This window comes from Dasypus novemcinctus, chromosome 11, assembly GCF_030445035.2.
Source record: "Dasypus novemcinctus isolate mDasNov1 chromosome 11, mDasNov1.1.hap2, whole genome shotgun sequence".
Lineage (NCBI taxonomy): Eukaryota > Metazoa > Chordata > Mammalia > Cingulata > Dasypodidae > Dasypus > Dasypus novemcinctus.
Window position 1 is genome coordinate 57,463,320 of NC_080683.1, and position 22,249 is coordinate 57,485,568.

Genomic DNA, 22,249 nt, shown 5'->3' on the forward strand with positions numbered 1-22,249 from the left:
GTCGGGAGGTCGTTCCAGAGGTTACGCTTATGCACATCTCAGCAGGATCTCATTGACTGCCACAGTAAATAGTGCCTCAAATGGTGGGGCTCCTGAGGGCTCTAGTGACATCCAGACACTATAGGTAGGGCAGACAGCTCAGGAGTTTAATGCCCTGCCAGTGGGCCCTATTTTGGAATTTACACTTCCCAGTGTGATGGAGTTGGACTCATCTGATTTCCCTACACATGGCTCTGCTGCCCCTTCTATTTGAACCTATAGTTAGTACTAGACTTCAGAGGTATATGTCCAAGAGACTTAAATCTTTGGACTGTCCATGTGCCAGGTGGGCCCTGAATCTCAACAGAGTTGCATCACTTACTCTCCAGTTCATTGGACTCACCTGGAAAAATTACCAAGAAGATGATGATGTGCAATGCCCATGCCAAGAGGGAGTCTGCAGCTGCAAGCAAGATAGTTCCATCCATTTGCCCCATGGGATCTAAGCTCCCTGTCAAGTAGAAGCAGAGTGGTCATCACCATCCCCAAATCCTCAAGATTGGGAAATGAACAATGGACTGAAGTAGACTTATTATTATTCTAGTACAGACTTATTTTTTAGCAATGGAAGAATTTTTATCATCAATATAAAGACTGTGGCCACCAGAGGTTCTGAGGGGAAGGAGAAGGAAGAATAGGTGTGATGTGGGGACATTTTTGGGATATTGGAATTGTCCTGAATGACATTGCAATAACAGAAACAGGCAATTATATATTTTGTCATAACTTGCAAAATTGTGTGAGACAGAGTGTTAACTATAATGTAAACTATAATCCATGCGTATTGGCAATGCTCTAATATGTGTTCTTCAATTGTAACAAATGTACCACACTTAGAAGGATGTTGTTAATATGGGAAAGTATGGAAGGGGTAGGGACTGGGGTACATGGGAACCCCCTATATTTTTTATGTAATGTTTATGTAATATTAAAAACAATATTATTTTTAAAAAAAGAGAGTTAAGGTAAGAAGGAATAAGATATCCTATAGTCCAACTGGAAATGAATGGACTGCTTATAGGAGTAAATAGGGAAATGATGATGGGAATGATTCTAACAGTGATAGCCAGTATCTGTGGGGCACCTTCTTTTCAGATGGCAGACACTATCTGAAGTACTTTATGGGAGGAATCCCTTTTAATCTGGAGAAGTAGGTCTGGGTCCATTTTTGTTGAATTTTTCATAAAAGAGCAATATTTTCAAGACTGTACTAAAGCAGATTCTTACAAGGAAAGGTAGAAGGCAACAAGAGCAGTGGACAGTTTTTCACATTCTCCCCAGGGATATGGACCTGAATTATTCTGATACAAATTTGGTTTGGTTTAAGTCAGAATTCATTTCAGCATCATTCTGCAGTCCCTGCTTGAAATTGTTTTTTCTAACTCACAGCATTTCAGTGGATTCTTGAGAAACTTGATGGCCTAATCTGGCCCTAGGCGCCTTCACTGGGATATAAAACCAAGAGTCAATAAGGCCTTAGTCTCTTCATGTCAAATGAGACAGAAACCACTCTTTTCCCTTTCCCTCATTCTGTACACCTTATCTGTTCCCAGTTGATGGAGGAGTCACGATGGGCTCATTGGGTCATTGTCTTCCTCTCTTATTTCATGTGCCAGAGCTTCTTTAAATAGGCCAGATTCCTCGAATATTCACATTTTAAGGTCTTGTGAAATACTAATCCCAGCATTGACTCTTTTGTAGATTCGATTGTGATTGGATTCTGGGTTGGCCTTGCAGTCTTCGTGGTTTTCATGTTTTTTGTGCTGACATTGCTGAGCAAGACCGGAGCTCCACACCAAGAGTAAGTTTGAGTGGTTCCTATGTGTCTGCTGAGTCCCAAGGAGGAGTGAGGAGACAGAAATCAGTAATGGGGGCTGGACTTGGTTTCAGTGGATGGAGAGAAGGAGCTGGCTATGGATGTGCTGTTGCCTGAACCCAGATGTCAGTGGGGTGGAATCCTGCCTTCCTCCTAGCTCTGCTTGTTTTAAAGTGGACCCTTGTGAGCCTGGCTTTCTGGGTCCTCTCCCACAGTCTTATGCTCTTCCCTGCCTGGTTTTGTTTTTAAATGTTTATTAACTAGGGAGTGTTTTCTATTAATTCCAAACAGTGTTTAGATGACTGGCTAGATTAAAAACAGTGCAAAAAAGTCAATAGCAAAAATAGGATGGAAACCAACTTTAAAGAACTATTCAAGGAACAGAGAAATAGTTAATGGGCACTCAACTAACCTACTTATAACAAACACTGAATTTAACACTGAGTTTTCCTGAAACTAGGATGAAAAGGGAAACAGTATGGATTACATAATTCTCATAGTATGACAGAGAAATCATTCAAGCTGGGCTCTAGATTCATGGAGGAAGTAAGTACATGAGTGCTTAAGGAATAATGAGTAATGTGAAAGACAAATTAGAGTCAAGTATGTAGACTACAGCATTTTATTTGGGGCACCAAAGTTTTGCTGCAGCAAAGGAAGGCAGAATAGCAGTAGCTTTGAGGTTCAAAGTATGGCAAATGATTTTTATAAACATGAAAAGGAAGTTCATTTTACTTCTAATGATTAGACAAGTCTTTGCTCATCTTATAGGAACGGGTTTAGGGCAGGTGGCTTTATTTTGTACTCGGTCAAAGGTAATGCAGGGGTTTGATTGGCTATCTGGGTCGGCTGTCTTGGTGGGAATTTCAAATTTCAAGATAAAGAGGAAACTCAAGGGCATGGTTTTTTTTTTGTTGTTTATTTGTTTGTTTTGTTGTTGTTGTTTGACTGAAGGGTTGCCCGGGCTTTCTTTATACAATTTTATCTATTTCCCCCATTTTGGTCATGCCCTCTGTTACAAGGGTATGACCAAAGGTGTTAGTCTCTCATCACCATTAAAAGTCGTTCATGTTTCTTCACTGATACCATGGGTTAGCTGAAGCTCAAGATTTTCATCCCATTCATTCTGCTTTTGCATCCTCAGTTACATCACTTGATGAGTTAGTGACTATGTAGTAGTATTTAAAAGTAGAGAGCTCCAACAATGACTGAGGGATATTATGAATATGATTAAGAAGATAGCAAGTGTCCCTATTGAGACATCTCTGAGTCAAGATCCCCATAACCCTAGAAGCCAACCAAAAGGAGACTCCGATCAATCAGGTTTGGGAGGACTGTCAGCTGATTTGGCTGCTTCTCCAGCATGGACTTCTGCCAATATCTCTTGGTAAACATCTTCTTGTCTGTCATTTACGAATACATAGTACTGGGTCTCCATTAGTACACACACTTCCCTAGGAAGTCAGGAGATAGTCTAATGCCAATCAATTTGGTAAAGCCATTTTGTGAAATCCAAAACTTCATTAGCTAGTGAGCTGACAGCGTGCCCTAGGTGGGAAATAGATTTCTCTAATTCTAAAGCTACCCTTTCTAATACCATCTGTAATCTTACAGTATATCTTCTAATACAAGATATACTTGCCCAAATGACAAGGGGAAGAATACCAAAAACAGAATATCCCATGAATTTAACCTGGATCCTGAGTTTTTCCATGATCCATTTAGAGCTGTCTTTAGTCTGGCAATAGTCTTTTTCAGAGTTTTTTTTATAGTATTGGAAGAGTCATAAGAGCCCTCATGTTTCTAATTTTCCTTTTTAGAAGCTCATCCTAAATAGTCATTTGGGGAACAGCATTAACTATACAACAGGAACTTGATTTACATGTAGTACTTTGTATGTCTTGTGGCCACATACAAAATAACATCCTTGAAGAGTTTAATAAGGGTTATCTAGTACCTTTAAGGAATGTGATGTTTGAGTGATGAGTTAATTGGATGTAAATTCCAAAAGGAGAATCATAACCATCATCATCTTCATTGTTATCTGATACCTTACTCCCATTTAACCAACAATTTCCTTTGCCTGACCTTTCATCCCACCAGAAATTTGTGCCTTGCATGGACTAAATTCTTATGTTACTAAAACTTGGGGTGCTTAGAGAAAAATGGTGTCTCTAAAGGGTGTCTGGCCTCTAAAGTGTGCTCCTGGTTCATGCAAATAAAAGTTTTGCCATATAGAAACTGAACATTTACTATGTCCTACAGGGTGGCCATTTTTATATGGTTTCTAGTAAAACACCACATTCCTTGGATTAGAGAGACCACATAATAATCCTAGTCTTGGGGGCTCTTAAGGGACAGTCTTTCCTAAAAAGATCTGTATGACTGGGTACATCTGATGTTTCCTGTCAGGGTAAAGTCCACAAGTGTAAGGGGGATGGGCATAGACCCAGCAGAGATGCTGATTGGTTTCATTTGCTATATGGTGAGCTAGAAGGATAAAGGAATTTTGTTCAAGGAATGAATACATAGGGGAGAAATAGGGGAAAGAGAAGATAAAGGAAAATCATGGTGAAGGTAAGGTATTATTGGGGAGAGAGATTGGGCATTGTAAGGGCTATAGGATGAATATGAGAACATTTAGATAGTAAGTGAAAAGGAAGAGACAGAGAATAAGAGAAGAAAATTCTTGGTCTGTGATCTGGGGTGTCATTTCCTTGTTCCAGAGTCTTGAACAGAAGCTGTCTATATCAGATGCCATCTGCTTGTGGAATCCTCATGCCAATTTTGGCTTGAGATCTAAATTGGCAGTACCTTTCAATGGCTTGAATCTTGTTTTAGTTGTGACACATGGACCCGGGGATTAAGGCATGTAGTTTTATTGCCCTAATGGTGGTCAATAAGACTTATTAAAGTCCTTCCCATTTAGGTTCTAAGGAAGTGCTTTGTTGTTGTCTCTTCCAGTAAATCAAGTCTCTGGGTTAAAGTTCATGTAGAGTCTACAGAGGAGGAATCTCAGGAAAGGCAGCCTAGATCTGTGTGTGGTAAGAACTGGGTATTTGCAATTAGTCCCTACAATAATTAGCAACTTCACATTGTGATAGGCTGGAATCTGGTAAATTAGGGGAAATACTGAGCCTCGTAGGTCTTGCCATTATGCTTTCATAGCGTATGTTTTACTGATGGGCTAGATCTCATGGCCATCAAGGCTAAGGGGAGAACCCTAGACCAAGGTAAAGAGAGAAGGATTCAAGTAATTTAGCTAATTTAAGTCTTAAGATTGGGGGTGGTAGGAACTAAAAACTTTTGCTTGATGGGTAAATCTCGTGATGTTCCTTGATTAGAGTACCAGTAAATTGTGAGCCTCTAGTTTGAGAAAATAGCAGGAATTCTGTTTTTTAGCTACTGGGGATACAGTAGTCTTGTGACAAAGAAAAGCCTCTATACATCCAGAAAATGGATCACAAGGACATATTCATATCCCATAAAAAGGGGTAGCTGAGTAAGTCTATTTGAAGATATCCGAAATACCTGTCAGTTGAGATATCTCACCCTGTCCCACCATTAGTCTTACCAGGGCTCTACTGAGAGGTAGAACATAATTTGTGTTCTATGGTTTAAAACATAACCTTCCCCCCTACTTTTTTTTTTTTTTGCTGAAGATGAAGCTCTGACCTGTAGCTGATTGCAAGCACTTTCTTAGAAGCCTCAGAATAAAACAGTGAAGCTGACAAGGAAATTTGGTTGTTTCACGGAACCCCTGAGCTCATGGCAGCAGTACATCCTCCACTTGACGACTATGGTGCCTCATCACACAGTCTCTGGCATCTGTTGTTCATTCTTCAGGCTGCACTTCCACTTTAACAAATGCCGAGGTAAAGGGTACAGTTCTGCCAAGGACTCAGCTGTTTCCAGACATCAGGGTCTGGAAAAAAATGTAACCACATTTTAAATGAAAGGCAAATACCATTTTATTGAAGCATATGGAGAGACATATGGTTGTGAATTTCTTTAACTGCCACTAAAAAGACATGAACTTTCTCTTTTCTGTCTCCATGTTCTCATAAACATTTGCACCTGTCCCTGCTTCTATTAAATTGGTCCAGGGAATTTGAAAACATGGTGTGGATTCCAACAGTAATAAGAAAAGCTGAGGACAAGCTTGGATTAGGGCATAGCTCAAAGTGGTCTGGGAATAACACCTTATTATCTTCCTTTTCCTCAGAGGAACAGAGGAATCTTTGCAGGGTTATTGAGATAGATTTATTTGATGTAGGAAGCGGATGAATGGAGGAATGAGAATACCCTAGCACAAAACATATGACTTCCTTAAGGTGTCATGGTGACAGTGCTTAGTTGAGATTTGCCTTTCCAATCTTCTGACTGGCAGTTCAATTCTACTGCTTTTTGAGGGAGGTTCTAAATGATCCTCAGTCAAGGAAGAGGGGTCATTGTAACCTTACTGGCTTCTGACAAGGCCAAGGAAAAAGTCTAACTTTTTTTTACTTTTAATAAATTGATCGATCAGCCCTCAGGGCCACACTTTAAATGCTTTTGTGCACAATCTGAGGCAATGTAATATGTGACATTTGGTTGCAGTATATCATTAATAGAAAATGGAAAGATTCAGACATGTGGAAAAACTCTTAAAGGGGTCAACTGAAAAATTGAGATCTTAGCAAAATTGAGATCTTAACTAAACTTTATAGTATTTGGCAGGAATTTTCTTCTAAAGCAGACATTATTTTTTCCACACAGCCAACTTGAATTTAATAAAATATAAAAACAACCAACTTCAAGTTTTTCTGTGATGAGTAGGAGTGGGGAAAAGAATATTAAATCACTGAGAATAATTTTAAAAAGCTAAAATTTGTGAGTTTTAACCCATCACCAGGGTGGATTTATCATCCTATATGCATAATCTCATTAAGTCTTCACTTAGTGAGGATTTAGAAGATGAAGTAAATCCCATAATGGTTCTAGGTTTACAGATAAGAAAAATAAGGCTGAGTCACTTGTCTGAGGTCTCACAGGTAAAAAACTGTAGAGCCAGACCTCAAACTAAAACACTTTTGACCATGAAGCTTGTGTTCTTAACCACTATACTAAGCAATCTCGTAGATCATGTCATAATTTTAATGTCCTCCTTCTTTTGAACCACAGATGTTAGCAAGTATAATTATTGAATTATGTCCCCTTCCTCAAATTAATTATTTTTATCCATGGAGACATGTCAGGGCGGGGCTGTTTCCTTAGGATCTTATCATTGCTGACACATGGAAATACACTTTTGATAAGAGTAAGACACAATGAGGTCAGATACTCACTACCCATGCTCCCATTCTCCTGTGTCCCTGCCCATAAGAGACATCTCTAATCAACTGTGTCATCTTTCCAGCTTAGCCTAGAACTGGCCTTGGACTCATCTTCAAAACAGAACTTCAGGCAGCAACCAGGAATCAACCATGGTTTGCTTGACAGAGGACATATTTGCCATTCCTTTGTGTTGGATGCAGGGATAGGGATCTATTCCAAATGCACAGAGCCAAGGATACAAAAATAAAATGGAAATTTTTTGCTAAAGTCTTCAAGTCGAGATCATGTTCAAATAAGAACTTCAATTCTATACCTGCGACTTCTCAATGGCTTCTGTTCAGGAAGGGAATGTGTAATAGATATTATCAACTGAGGCCCCAAGTCTCAGTATAGCACAATGAAGGTTTATTCCTTGCTTTAAGCTAAGTGTCTGCCCAGATTGGCAAGGGGTTAGTAGAAGCTTCTTTCTTTATATATATATTTTAAAAGATTTATTTATTTATTTATTTCTCTCCCCTTCCCCACCCCCACCCCCATCCCCCACCCTGGTTGTCTGTTCTCTGTGTCTATTTGCTACATCTTCTTTGTCCACTTCTGTTGTTGTCAGCGGCACGGGATCTGTGTTTCTTTTTGTTGTGTCATCTTATTGTGTCAGCTCTCCATGTGTGTGGCACCATTCCTGGGCAGGCTGCACTTTCCTTCGCACTGGGCGGCTCTCCTTACAGGGTGCACTCCTTGCCCATGGGGCTCCCCTACGCGGGGGACACCCCTGCTTGGCAGGGCACTCCTTGCACACATCAGCTCTGCGCCTGGACCAGCTCCACACGGGTCATGGAGGCCTGGGGTTTGAACCGCGGACCTCCCATGTGGTAGACGGACGCCCTAACCACTGGGCCAAGTCCGCTGCCAGAAGCTTCTTTTCTTGTAACTGCACTTTCTCCAACACTCAGAGCTTCCTTGGTTGCTGTGACAGAGGTAAATAATGTGTGGAGATTTATACCTGCCCTTCCACTCTTCAGCCAGGAAAGCCACTTTCTCTTATGGCTCATTGATCAGGACCAGCCACACCTGCCCAACTGTTCGAGGGCTGGGAAGGGTAGCCTTCTGTGTGCTGGGGAGAAGAGAACCAGATAACTGGAAGAAGTCACATCACTGGTCTTAAAAGCTTTTGGACCAAGAAGTAGTTCTAATGGGGATTATTTTTCCTATGGAATATTTGCTATTGTGTGAAGGAAAAAAATGCTCTTATCTGGGTCCTTTATGGACAATGAAGATAAAAGAATCTCCCCTCCCCCCAGTTCCTTAGCTAAGGAGTCATTTACTCTGTATACTGTATTGCTAAAGTATTATAACCCCATTATCATAAATCTGCCAGATAGAGAGAAATGGGAAAGGCTTGGGTCACATTTTTACAATGAATATTTTGAACTTCTTAAAAATGTATCATGCCCCACGTATAAGATACCTCACATATCCTCCCTTTGCACCCTTTACTAAGTGCACCTTGTTCAGGTGGGGATGTTCTTCATTTAGGGGTAAGCACACGGTTGCTTATGACCTTGTGCAGCAGTTTGACATAGTTATGAATTCCAAAAATAGATATTGGGTTATGTTTGTAATCTGGTCTGTACCTGGATGTGATTAAGTTATGATTAGGGCTTTGATTGGGCCATGTCATTAGGGCGTTAAAAGACATGGCAAAGGACAGAGTTGAGGGTTTTTGATGTTGGAACTTTTTTTTTAAAGATTTATTTTTTTATTATTTCCCCTCCCTCCCCCCCCCCACCAGTTGTCTTCTCTCTGTGTCCATTTGCTGTGTGTTCTTCTGTGACCACTTCTATCCTTATCAGCAGCACCGGGAATCTGTGTTTCTTTTTGTTGTGTCATCTTGTTGTGTCAGCTTTCCGTGTGTGCGGTGCCATTCTTGGGCAGGCTGAACTTTCTTTCACACTGGGCGGCTCTCCTTACGGGGTGCACTCCTTGCACGTGGGGCTCCCCTACGCGGGGGACACCCCCGTGTGGCACAGCACTCCTTGCGTGCATCAGCACTGCACATGGGCCAACTCCACACTGGTCAAGGAGGCCTGGGGTCTGAACCGCGGACCTCCCATATGGTTGGTGGACACCCTATCCATTGGGCCAAGTACGCTTCCCTGATGTTGGAGTTTTGATGTTGGAGTTTGACGCTGAACCCGTAAGCTGGAGCTCCAGGAAGTAAACACACAGAGGAAAGAGAAGCAAGCCCCAGGAAAAGAGGAACCCTGAGCCCAGGAAGAAGCAAGCCCTGTAAAGAGAGGAACCCTGAACCCAGAGAGAAGCAAGACCCTGGAAGGGAGGAACCCAGGAAGCCTGAACTCTCACAGACGTTGGCACCCATCTTGCTCCAACATGTGAAAATAGACTTTGGTGAGGGAAGTAACTTTTGCCTTATGGCCCGGTAACTGTAAGCTCCTACCCCAAATAAATACCCTTTATAAAAGCCAACCAATTTCTGGTATTTTGCATCAGCAACCCTTTGGCTGACTAACACACCTTGTAAAATGGAAATTACATTTTACTTTGAATTCCAGTTCACCTGAGTTGACACTCTCTAAAGGAACTAAAAGCTAGTAACAAGGAACTGTCAGTATTCAAGGTTTTTGTTAATGGTCCTGGCCATGGAACTGGCTGGCAAAGTACAGACATAGTGAGTAGTTTTGGAGGAAGTCCTGGCATTCTAAGGGGTTCACCACTATTAACCAGTAGAAAATATGCTGTTTTATGTGTCTGATTCAACTTATAAACCTTTTTTTCAAGAGTAATTTTTAATTCCCTATTAAATTAAGAGGGATTCACTGAATGCACAGCTTTTGCTTACCTAGCATAGTGCTGAGGGCAAGGTGTGGAATCTTCTCTGCCTCAGAGAGACTGACATTTTCCTGTGCCATTCATGCTACCAGCTAAAGCAATCAAAGCCATTTCCACACAGAAGCCAGTTGGAGTTTGGTAGCCAATTTTTTTCCCTTTTTTATTAGGGAAGTTGTGAGCTTATAAAACAATCATGCATAACATACAGGATTCCCATACATCACCCCACACCAACACCTTGCATTGTTGTGGGACATTTGTTAAAAATGATGAAAGAACATTACCAATATGATGGCTAACTATAATCCATAGCTTGTATTTGGTGTATTTTTTTATGACCCATAGATTACCTGTGTTTTGTTTCTATAAATGAAGGTAGAAGGAGTCTATCTTCCTGACTTGATTTGTCTTTTGGGTTGTAGAAGAAGGAGGACATCCCTAAACACTGAGTGTGGCTGTGCTTCCTATTAGATGCTGGAGTTTGGATAACTCTGCAGATCTAGGCATTCAATACATGGTATTTCATAAAGCACTCATTGAGGGTTTATTTACTAAATGACCCTTTGAAGGATGCAAAGATGAGCAAACTAAAGCACATAAGCGTATAGGAGAAAAAAGACCTCCACAAATAGCTCTAACATGAGGCAGAAAGAGATGTACCTGTAAGAGAAAGTTTGGTAAAATATAGCCGAAGCCCAGACAAAGGAGTCCTTCTCACTGGAAGATCAGAGTGTCTCCAGATAGGCAGTAACATTTGAGTTGGACAGTGAAGAGAGATTTGATATTCACAGACAGAGAGGGGTGGAAGGGCCTATCAGGCAGAATTAACAGCACAAGCAAACACACCAAGGACAATTGTGAGCATGCTAGGGACAGTCAGGCCCAGCACGGCTGGACTGCAATGAGGGCTTATTCTGGAGAGGGCAAAGGAGGGCCTGAAATAGCCTGAAGAGTTGGATTTGGTGAAAGTTTGTGAGCAGGGGAGTGTCCTGGGGTGTAAAAGACAGAGGCTTTCTGTTCAGGTACAAAGAATTCCACTGGTACAGAGAGTACACAAGGCAACCTGTGGCAAGAAGAAGAAAAGGCTAAGAATAAGAAGCAACTTCTGTGATTCAAAAGACAAATCAGAAGTCAGAATAATCTTTCTGTTCTGGCAAGGGGAGTATTATATGCTGAGCATTTTCCTAGATACCATGGACACAAGTAAGAAAGACACAGTGGCTGCCTTCAAGAGCTCATAATTTTGATAACAGTGCCAGACAAGAAAAGAAATGGGCATAATATAAAGTGAGAAGATCTATGATGGACAGAAGCACCTAGTGCTCCACAGGGATATCCTAACTCATATTGGAGTCAAGAAAGGCTTCTTGTGGGAAGAAAACTATAAAATTATTGATGAAAGACCACCAAGAATTAGGCAGGTAGTTTCCAGCTCCAGTAATGGCAGAGTAGCCTGTCTCAGAATAACCTTGTAAATGACAGTTATAAAATATGGACAAAACATTAAAAACAATTATTGGAAGGCATCAGAGAGCTAACATAAGCAGACAAATCTTGAAGGGATTTTGACTCTTGAAAGAAGAAAACAGTCTACAGTTACATGACTTCCACCTGAAATCTTCCAGTCCACAGCATCGTCTATTTCTCTCCATGTCTTCCTTAATGCCCCTTTACAGTGTTTTGAAATTTTCAGTGTACAAGTCTTATACATCCTTGGTTAAATTTATTCTTATGTATTTTTTTCTATTTTTGATGCTATTGTGATGATGTTATTTTTTCATTTAATGATGTTTTCTTATTATTTGTTAATAGAAATACAATTGATTTCAGTATAAAGTTAATTGATTTTTGGTAGAAGGACTCAGGTTGCTTTTGGGAAAAGGAAAGTCTTTTCTGACAATGGTTCCAGAACAACTGGATAAATATATGGAAAAAATAAATCTTGACCCCTTTCTCAACACTGATCATAGCTCCAGAGTAAAAAAGCTCCTGGAAAAGTACTGTCCAATAAAACTTTCTGTGATGGTAGAAATGTCCTCTCTGCTGTCCAGTTAGGTAGCCACTGGTCACATGTGGCTACTGAACACTTAAAATGTAGCTACTGGGAAGCAGATTTGGCCCAATGGATAGGGCATCTGCCTACCACATTGGAAGTCCAAGGTTCAAACCCAGGGCCTCCTGACCTGTGTGATAAGCTGGCCCACGTGCAGTGCTGGTGCGTGCAAGGAGTGCTGTGCCATGCAGGGGTGTCCCCTGCATAGGGGAAACATGCGCAAGGAGTGTGCCCCATAAGGAGAGCCGCCCAGCATGAAAAAAGTGCAGCCTGCCCAGGAATGGCACCGCACACACAGAGAGCTGACACAGCAAGATCATGCAACAAAAAAAGAGACAGATTCCAGGTGCCACTGACAAGAATACAAGTGGACACAGAAGAACACACAGCAAATAAAATGTAGCTACTACAATTGAAGTGAGTTTTAAATTTAATGTAATTTAATCCTTTTAAATTTAAGTAGCCACCTTATGGCTAGTGGCTACTGTGTTGGACAACATGGTTCTAGAAAAAAAGCATAGGAGATTATCTTTGTGACTCTAGAATAGGCAATTTTTCTTAGAAAGGACACAAGACACATTTAAACATGAAAGAAAAAAATTGCTAAATTGAACTTAATTGAAATTTAGAACTTTTGCTCGTCAAAAGATAATCTTTAAGAAAATGAAAATGCAAGCCACAGATCAAGAGAAAATATTTGCAATACCTATATAAAGCACTTGTGTTCAGAATATATTATAAAACTTCAAATAAAAACAAAAAAAACTCAATTAAAAAAAAACAAAACTAAAGACTTATACATTTCACAAAGATAAACCAGTAGTCAATAAGCACATAGTCAATAATGTTCAACATTATTTGACATCAGAGAAATGTACATTAAAACCACAAGGTGATACATTTCACACTCACTAGAATGGCTAACATTAAACAGACTGACACCACTGCATGTTGCTGAGGATGCTGAACAACTGGAACTCTCATCCATTGAGGTGGTAGGGTAAAATAGCACAATCATTTTGGAACACTTTCTGCAATTTCTTGTAAAGTTAAGCACATATCTATTATATGACCCAGTACTTCTACTCTTTTTTTTTTTTTTAAAGATTTATTTATTTATTTAATTTCCCCCCCTCCCCTGGTTGTCTGTTCTCTGTGTCTATTTGCTGCGTCTTGTTTCTTTGTCCGCTTCTATTGTCGTCAGCAGCACGGGAAGTGTGAGCGGTGCCATTCCTGGGCAGGCTGCTCTTTCTTTTCACGCTGGGCGGCTTTCCTCACGGGCGCACTCCTTGCGCGTGGGGCTCTCCTACGCGGGGGATACCCTTGCGTGGCACACTCCTTGCACGCATCAGCGCCGCGCATGGCCAGCTCCACACGGGTCAAGGAGGCCCGGGGTTTGAACCGCGGACCTCCCATATGGTAGACGGACGCCCTAACCGCTGGGCCAAAGTCCGTTTCCCTCCATACTTCTACTCTTAGGTATTTATGCAGGAGCAATAAAAACATTTGTCCACAAAGAGATTTGTACAAATATGTTTGCATGTTCATGGCAGCATTATTGACAACAGTGCCAAACTGGAAATAACCCAAATGCCTTTTGAGAGGGGAATGAATAAGCAAATTGTAGTCTATCTACACAAAGGAAGACTACTCAGGAAGTAAAAGCATCAACAATGCAACAAAATGGATGAATCTCAAAAACATGTTGCTGAGTAAAAGAAGCCAGACACCAGAGGCTATACATTGCATGATGCCATTCAGATCACTCTCAAGAACAGGTTAAACTAGTCTATGGTTATAGAAAGGAAAACAGTGATTGCCCATGGGAGGTAGAAATGGACTAGAGGTTCAAGAACAGGTAAAACTAATCTATGGAAATAGAAATCAGAAAAGTGTTGCCTGAAATCTATGGAAATAGAAATTTGATTGGAAAGAAACTTAGAATGATGGAAATGTTCTATATCTATATTGGGGTTATGGTTATGTGAGTATAATAAACAAAAGTAACCGAATCTTATATTTAAGATCTCTGCATTTCACCGTATGTAAATTTTACCCAGTGATGGGATTAGCAGCAACTGAATTGAAGCAAGGGGTCACCACCATCAGTTTTTCACACAGAGACCTATAGTTCATCAGTGGAGGAAAGAAGTTAAAAGAGGGATAAAAGTACAATCTATTATTTACTGTTTACTAGGTTCTAGGGGTGCAAAGGTGAATAAGACTTTCCCTTTTTTCTCAGAGAGGAGGAATCAGACAAATCGTACTATCACCCCAGGAGATCATGGAATAAAGAGTGGGGAGGAGCCTGGGAGCATCTGATTAGCCTCAGGGGCAAGGCACAGGGAAGCATCTCAGAGGGGCCTTTGGACCACAGGCCTGGCCCTGCCCTGGGGAGGGACAAATCTCTCTCCTACTTCTGTGTCTTAGTTCTTCAGCAGGGTTGGGTAATGGACCCAATTCTTAATTCTGAGAAAAATGTGGCCTGTGTTGTGGAAGAGCAGCTGTGCTCAGCTGGGCTTCTGGGTCTGCTTTCAGGCAGGCACAAAAGCTTTTCTCAGTGCCTCTTAGCCCTGGGATTGGCGGGTGGCATAGGCCCCAGCATTCTCAATCATGCTTTTTCCAAAATGCTGTAAGCCACTCTTTTTCCTAGGAGACATTTTTAACTTATTAGGTCACAGGTTACTGGCACACTCATTCCTGTTCTCAAACATCTTTTAAATTTGAGTGAAGTGACAATTAGGGGTAAAAATCAATTACTGAGAAAGACAAAGACCACTTAAATTTGCATTAAAGTAGAAGTCTTCAGTCCCTTTAAAGTGGTTTTTCTCTGAACTCCTATTACACAGTCTAATGAATGTTAAACTCTTGTGTATAAGTCATGGATCTTCACAAGACATTTGTTTAGCTGGCAATGAAATGTGTTAACCAGGTGTTTTAGTTTCCTTGGTTGCACAAGCAAATACTATGCAATGGGTACGTTTAAACAATGGCTTTGAGGCTAAAAGAGTCATCAAGGTGAGGCTTTCTTTCTGAAGACTGGCATTCTGAGGCTGGCCGTCAGTGATCCTTGGTCCTGGGCTCCTCTGTCACATGGCAATGCACTTGGTGGCCTCTCCCTTCTCTTCTTGGTTCCACTGAATTTCAGTGTGTTTCCTGCGTTCTCTGTCTCTCTGAATTTCATCCCACTTATAAAGGACTCCAGTGATAGCATTAAGACCCATCCTGATTGAGGCAGGCCACACCCTAACTGAAGTCACCTCATCTGACAACAGGCTCTCACCCACAGGAATGGATTAGGTTTAAGATGTGTTTCTTCAGTACATACAGTTTCAAATCACCACACCAGGCTGATTATTAAAGAGAATAATTCAAGCTTCTGAGAGGAATTCCTTGTCTGATGTCACCCAGGTAATCACAGTAGGAAAAAGATCTGACATAAAAGTGCCTCAGCTAGCTGGGGTGCAAAGTTTCTGGGATCACTGACCTCTGAAATACAGATGATTCTTGATAATCTGGAGGTTAGTATATATGATCAGATTATTTAGATCTGTCAATTAAATCCAAGACCTTTGGTTGTAAGCACTTTGATGGGATGGGAAGATATTTAATAACTGAAATCACTGAAAAGATCATCCAGTTGCTGAAAACAGACTCCAGAGATTTATTTTTATCAGGTTGTGTTCTGGATTTGAAAAGGTGTTAAAACATGATTCTTCCTTTTTAGGAATCATTACCTGTGTGTAAAGCAAACTTTATATGTCTGGAAAGGATGGGGATTAAAGTAGATGGGGTATCAGGTTATTCAGTTTACCCATGCAGTTTTTCATGAACCTGTGGAACTGATTTATTTTATTCATGCATTCACTCATTTATTACCATTGAACTGTTAGTTTGTGCTATGCTAAATGAAACAAGGAATAAGAAACCTGGGTTTTATTCCCATACCTATCACTAACTGGTTGCATGACTTAAGCAGGCAATTTAATTGCTCCTTACTTAGTTTATTCATTTGTACAACGGGTTTAATAATTCTTGTACTAAGTGACTGAACTTGTCAATTTTGAGAATCAAGTGACATAAGTGGATACTACAGGGCTCTGACAAGTATTCGACATGCCACTATGAGATAGTATGGTTGTGACTCACGCCAGCCCCATGTAGGCCAGTGATTAGAATCACTGAGTACTAATCTTTGGGGATCCTCTGGAAATACAAATTACTGAGCCCTACTACTCCCAAATCACCATCAGACATTCTGAGGGTTTGTGATCTGGAAATCTGCATTTAAGTAGCACTTCAAGTAATCTGATGCAGACCATCTAAGAGTCCACTGAAAAGCACTGGTGTTGGTGCAGAATATTGGAGGATATTAGCGAGCTGTTTATTCTCACTTACCTAGGGGCCCTCCTCTTAAGGTTTCTGGCTTGGGTTTATTTGTACATTTTCATAAGTAACGTCTCTCATTTCTGATGCATCTCTGCACACCCTGTACAGGGACTTGCACTTAGTGGAAATATGCCAGTCTATCTTATGTGCAGAAATCCATGATTCTGCAGGTGAATGAGCTAGAGTGTAATCTTTTACTTCCCTTTGTTTTATAGCAATGCAGAGTCTTCAGAAAAGAGATTCAGAATGAACAGCTTTGTCTCTGACTTTGGAAGACCCCTGGAGCCAGATAAGGTGTTTTCTCGCCAGGGAAATGAGGAGTCCAGGTCTATCTTTCATTGCTACATCAATGAAATAGAACACATGGACAGGGCCAAAGCTTGTCTCCAGACCACAGCCCTTGACAGCGATGTTCAATTCCAGGAACCCATCAGAAGCAGCGGGAGGCCAGAGGAAGAACTGAACAGACTCCTGAAGTTTGACATCCCCAACTTTGTGAATACAGACCAGAACTCCTCCTTTGGGGAGGATGATCTTTTGATTTCTGAACAACCCATTGTTTTAGAAAATAAGCCAGTGTCCCAGATCTCACAGAAAGACCTAGACTGAGAAACATGTTGTAAAGTGTCTTCCTGAAGATGTGTTATGTCTTTACACAGCAAGAAATCTCCAGCCACTAACATCTTTTGTGTTTGTGTGTGTGCATGTGTGTCTCTCTGGTGTGTGTGTGAGAGAGAGAGAGGAGACAAAGAGAATAAGAGAACTGATTAAGCAGAGGGAATAGGCAGTTTAAATGCTTTTAAACAAATCTGAGTTTGTTATTTTTTTGGATTAGATTTATACTATCTCATCTGCCCTGCTGAAAAATCTGGCCAAATAATGTCGGTGTGCCAGGGGAGGTCAGCATACTGCATTGTAATCTGACCCTGCCACTACCATGTCTCACCTTTAACAAATTGCTTTACCTTTCTTGGCTGGCATACTTTCAATTATAAGGTGAGATTGGTGGATTAGATAATTCTTCCCAGCTCTAATGTTTTGTCAGTTTATGCCTTTGCATTCAGATGAGGCTGGGTACAAACCAGGGCTTTGCTTCCTGTCTCTTGTTGGGAGATCCCCCAAATGTTTCTATCTTCTACCCAACCCTTAAATTTTAGGCAGGGAGCCAGAGTGTCTAAGAGGATGTCAAGAGACTCATCTCACACAGTCATTGTGGCCAGCTTTCCTGCTAGGTTGTGCTGAAGCAGCTTTGAGGACCTCAGTCTACCCATGCTTAAACCCAGGGATATCACTGCCCCCTTAGATTGAGTACTAATCTATGGTACTCTGCATGGCAGTGCTGTCACCAATATATGTAATTTAGGACGTCAGTCAAGTGAGGGAGGTTGTGCTCTCTGTATCTATAGGTTAGTGTATCTGTGTCTGCTCACACTGTAGTATCACTGGCTAAAGAACAAGAAAAGGGCTATTTGCTATGCCATCTGTTTACTTGGCAGATGTGTAGGTGATGTTCATCTTGAGCTGAGGTTGGTGAATGGGTTCGAAATACCCCAACAGACATTTAAGGTGTTCTGGATTATGTTAATATGTATACAACACAAAGTTAGTTTTGTGAAGAAATCAAACCTGCACATTGGTATTGGAAACAACCTGGTTTTACACACACACACAGCACGCATGGCTGGCTGCTATCTGTGGGTGGCATTTTCATTTGAATTTATTCACCACTTGTCTTGTTTTAGCTTCAAAATAAATGTTTTTGATTGCACAGGAATATTCTCTGGCTCTTTGTTTTCATACATTTCTTTTTTCATTTCCTTCAAAAACTATAGCTTGTTTATAATGCTTCCTAACTTCTTGGCAACAGGCAATGTTGACTCTATTCTCTGTGGCCTGAGTAGTCCCAGTCATGCACCAGATTTAATCTAAGAATTATCCCACCCAAAGAAATCCCTTTCTAATAATAATATCTTTGGAGGAAAATACTATTTTTTAAGACTCTGACACTAAACAATAAAAGAAAACAGAGAATATTTTGTATAATTAAAATTGCTTTAATACCTTCTTGAAAATAAATACTTGCTACTTTCATGGATATTTTCATACACAAGTGTACAAATAGTAAAGAATGCTGATTTTATTAATTTCTACTAATATGTATGTTATTTTCATAATCTAAGCAAATATAAATCATGGGCTATTCTTAATTTCTTCAAAGCTATTTAAATGGTAGCTATTTAGAAGTAGATATATTTATTCAGAAGGCTAAAGGATATTTAAAAGTTGGAAAAATATCAAGAACTGTGAAGGGTCTAAGATTTTACCTTTCTTGCAAGCTAACACATTAGCCTGCGAATTTCTTGGATGCTGGTAGAAGTTATGAGACTCTTGGGTCAGAAACAAAGGACTTTATTACTACTCAACAGTATATCAGACAGTATGAATTTCATATCTTCTGCATTTGTTTCCTATTGCCGTTGTAACTTAATGGCTTAAAGAACAACATAAACTCACTCTGTAACAGTTCTGGAGGTTAGTAGTCCAAAATCAATACTAGTAGTCTAATACTGAAGTTTTGGTAGGATGATATTTCTTCTGGAAGCTCTAGGGGAGAATATATTTCCTTGCCTTTTCTAGCAATGTTGCCCACATTGCTTGGCTCATGGCTCTGCATCACTATGACCTCTGCTTCTGTCTTCACATCTCTGTCTTTAACCATCCTGCCTCCCTCTTACAAGGACCACTGTGATTACACTGGGCCCAGCTGGATAATCCAGGATAATCTTCCAGCTCAAGATCCTTAACTTTATCACATCTGTAAAGTCATGCCGTGTGTCTTTTTTTTTTTAAAAGATTTATTTATTTTATTTTATTTCTCACCCCCCCACCCCAGTTGTCTGTTCTCTGTGTCTATTTGCTGCATGTTCTTCTTTGTCTGCTTCTGTTGTTGCCAGCGGCACAGGAATTTGTGTTTCTTTTTGTTGCATCATCTTGTTGTGTCAGCTCTCCATGTGTGTCGCACCATTCTTGGGCAGGCTGAACTTTCTTTCGTGCTGGGTGGCTCTTCTTACGGGGCACACTCCTTGCACGTGGGGCACTCCTGTGTGGCAGGGCACTCCTTGCGCGCATTAGCACTGCGCATGGGCCAGCTCCACACGGGTCAAAGAGGCCCGGGGTTTGAACCACGGACCTCCCATGTGGTAGACGGACACCGTAACCATTGGGTCAAGTCCATTTCCCAATGCCATGTGTCTTATACCATGTGTTTGCCAGGTTGCTATGACCAATAGCCCAAAATGGATTGGCTTAAACAATAGAATTTATTGAGAATCATGATTTGGGAAGCTAGAAGTCCAAAATCAAGGTGTCAGTAAGACCATGCTTTCTCTCTGGAGTCTGTAGTGTTCTGGTGCTGGTTTGCTGCAATCCTTGGGGTTCCTTGGCTTTTATCTCTGTCTCTATCACATGAGATCGATATCTCCTTGTGTCAGCTCTTCTAGACTTCCTGCTTCTGGCGCCTCTGCCTGCATCCAAATTTCTTTGCTTTATAAAGGACTCCAGTAATACAGATAATGCCCACCCTAATTAAGGTGGGCCACACATCTTAACTAAGAATAACATCTTCAATTTACAAATGGGTTAACATCCACAGGAATGTAAAGAGGAAGAACATGTCTTTGTTGGGGTACATTATTCAATCTACCACACCTTGTAAGGTAACATATTCAAAGGTTCCAAGGATTATCCCACAAGTCTCAATCCATTACAGAATCACTTCAAAGTCCAAGTGTCATCTCAATCTTATTAGCTCAAAAATGTCAAACCTCATCATTTTAATCATGTATATCAGATATGGGTGAATCTGAGTCTCTGCCATCCTGGGGCAAAATTCTTCTCCATCTGTGGACCTGTGGAACTAGGAAGTTATTTTCTCCCAAAATACAAAGGTGGAGAAGGCATAGGACACCAGTTATAGACATTCCTGTTCAAAAAAGGAGAAAATGGAGTCATTCATCCGAAGCAATTTTAAAATCCAACTGGGAATATTCCATTAAGTTTCAAGGCATTTCGCTAGTGCCTCAAAAGACAATCAAGACACACCCTTGGCTTTTTCTCCAGAGCATGCTTTACTGATAGTGAATCTACTAATTTTAGCATCTTCTGCAGTCAGGCTGAGTTTTCCAAATCATAAAATACTGGATCCTCTTTACTCAACAGTTCTTTCCTTGGTGTAACATTTTCCTCTCATATTTTACTACAGGTGGCAAAAAGAAACAAAGCATCACCTCCAACACTTTGCTTGAAAATTTCCATAGCTAAATATCCATGTTCTTTATTTACAAGTTTTGCTTTCCTTTACATAACTGCAGGACACAACTGAACTAAGCTTCCTGCCACTATATAACAAGGGTCCCTTTCTTCCAGTTTCCAATAACATTTTCTATATGAACCATCCTTGGCAGTACTTTTAATATTCATATTTGACCAACAGTCTGTTCATGATGACTTGGGTTTAAGATACATGCTTTCTCTACAATGCTCCTCACTTCTTTCTGAATCCTCATCAACAGTACCCATGCTTCTATCTATCAATATTCTATCAATATCTATCAATCAATATCTGTGTTTCTACTAACAGTGTGTTCAAGGCAATCTAAGCTTTTTCTATCATGCTTCTCAATATTTTTCCAGCCTCTGCCTGTTGCCCAATTCCAAAGCTATTACCATCTTCTTAGGTATTTGTTACAGTAGCAATATTGGAAGTTAACACAGTGCCCTTCCCCCCACCTTCCACAGGGGTGACAAGGAAAGATCCAGGTGGATGCTGTACACACAAAGAGTTTGCATCACAGTGGAGAAACCCCCAAGCTTAGAGAACCCCAATCTTTGATAATGGGCTGCATATAAACCTGCCTGACTTATGTCTTGAAAGGAGACATTGTGAATAGTAAGGAAGTCTGCCCTCTGCTTGCTAACTGATAGGAAGATGGTATATCTGCCTTCCAATGGTGTTCACTTTATAACCATCCTCGAACAGGTAGTCCAGAGCAAAAGCTATCAGTGCCTCTGCTCACAAGACATGCAGAACTGTGAGAGATCCCTATGCCAAAATGATCAGAGTATATTGTATAAGGTATTGGGGAATTTTTAAAAGAGGTATAACTTAAGAAATTGGAAAAAATTAATTTTTAAAAAGCCTGAATTTATTTTTCAGAGATGTATAACCACCTCAGGTTAAGTTGAATAGATATCTTCCTTGTGAAAGGTGCCAATACTTTGCCAAAACATACACTGTGTATGTGAGTGATTTTATTATCTTATTTAATATTGTCTATTAGAGGCAGAACAATTACTTACTGAGCCACCCAGAGGTGGTATATGGTAGAAAATCTTCACATCTAGGCCAGGTATTTACATATACTGAGGGAGACAAATTCAGCCAGTCTGTGATCATGGGTACAGAATTGGCAGACTTTGTTGATTCTTGAGGCAGGCACATATGGAGTGTAGAGAAAGTATTCTTGTTTTTTTCTGAAGAGTTGAGAATTTCTGATTAAATTTTCCTGAAAATTTGGGCTTCTGGGCTAAGAGCAAATCTTGCAAAGTTAGTTTCCAACAGTATACATAGTGAGAGAACCCTAGAGAAATATACCTAACTCTGGAGGTATGTGTTTACATTTCTAAAGCAAGTGAGGTCTGGGACCTTGGAGACATCCCTAGGTTGCGACTTAATCTTTCCTTTGGGAGAGATGTAGTTACATTCCTAGGATCATTCCATTTTCATGGAG

At 40.6% G+C, this 22,249-nt stretch overlaps 1 protein-coding gene across 3 annotated transcripts in view; it reads left to right on the top strand.

Moving 5' to 3' along the window:
* Positions 1 to 18,234, top strand: part of MRAP2 (melanocortin 2 receptor accessory protein 2) — a 69,088-nt gene extending 50,854 nt beyond the window's left edge. For 2 of the 3 annotated variants that reach the window (XM_058307105.1, XM_058307106.1), the window contains exons 3-4: positions 1,741 to 1,840; positions 16,676 to 18,234. In XM_058307105.1, the coding sequence (XP_058163088.1) occupies positions 1,741 to 1,840; positions 16,676 to 17,069 (494 nt within the window). In that variant the 3' untranslated portion in view covers positions 17,070 to 18,234. The remainder of the gene's footprint in view (positions 1 to 1,740; positions 1,841 to 16,675) is intronic. The other variant, XM_004462621.5, reaches the window with a different exon arrangement.
* Positions 18,235 to 22,249: the final 4,015 nt, after the last annotated feature.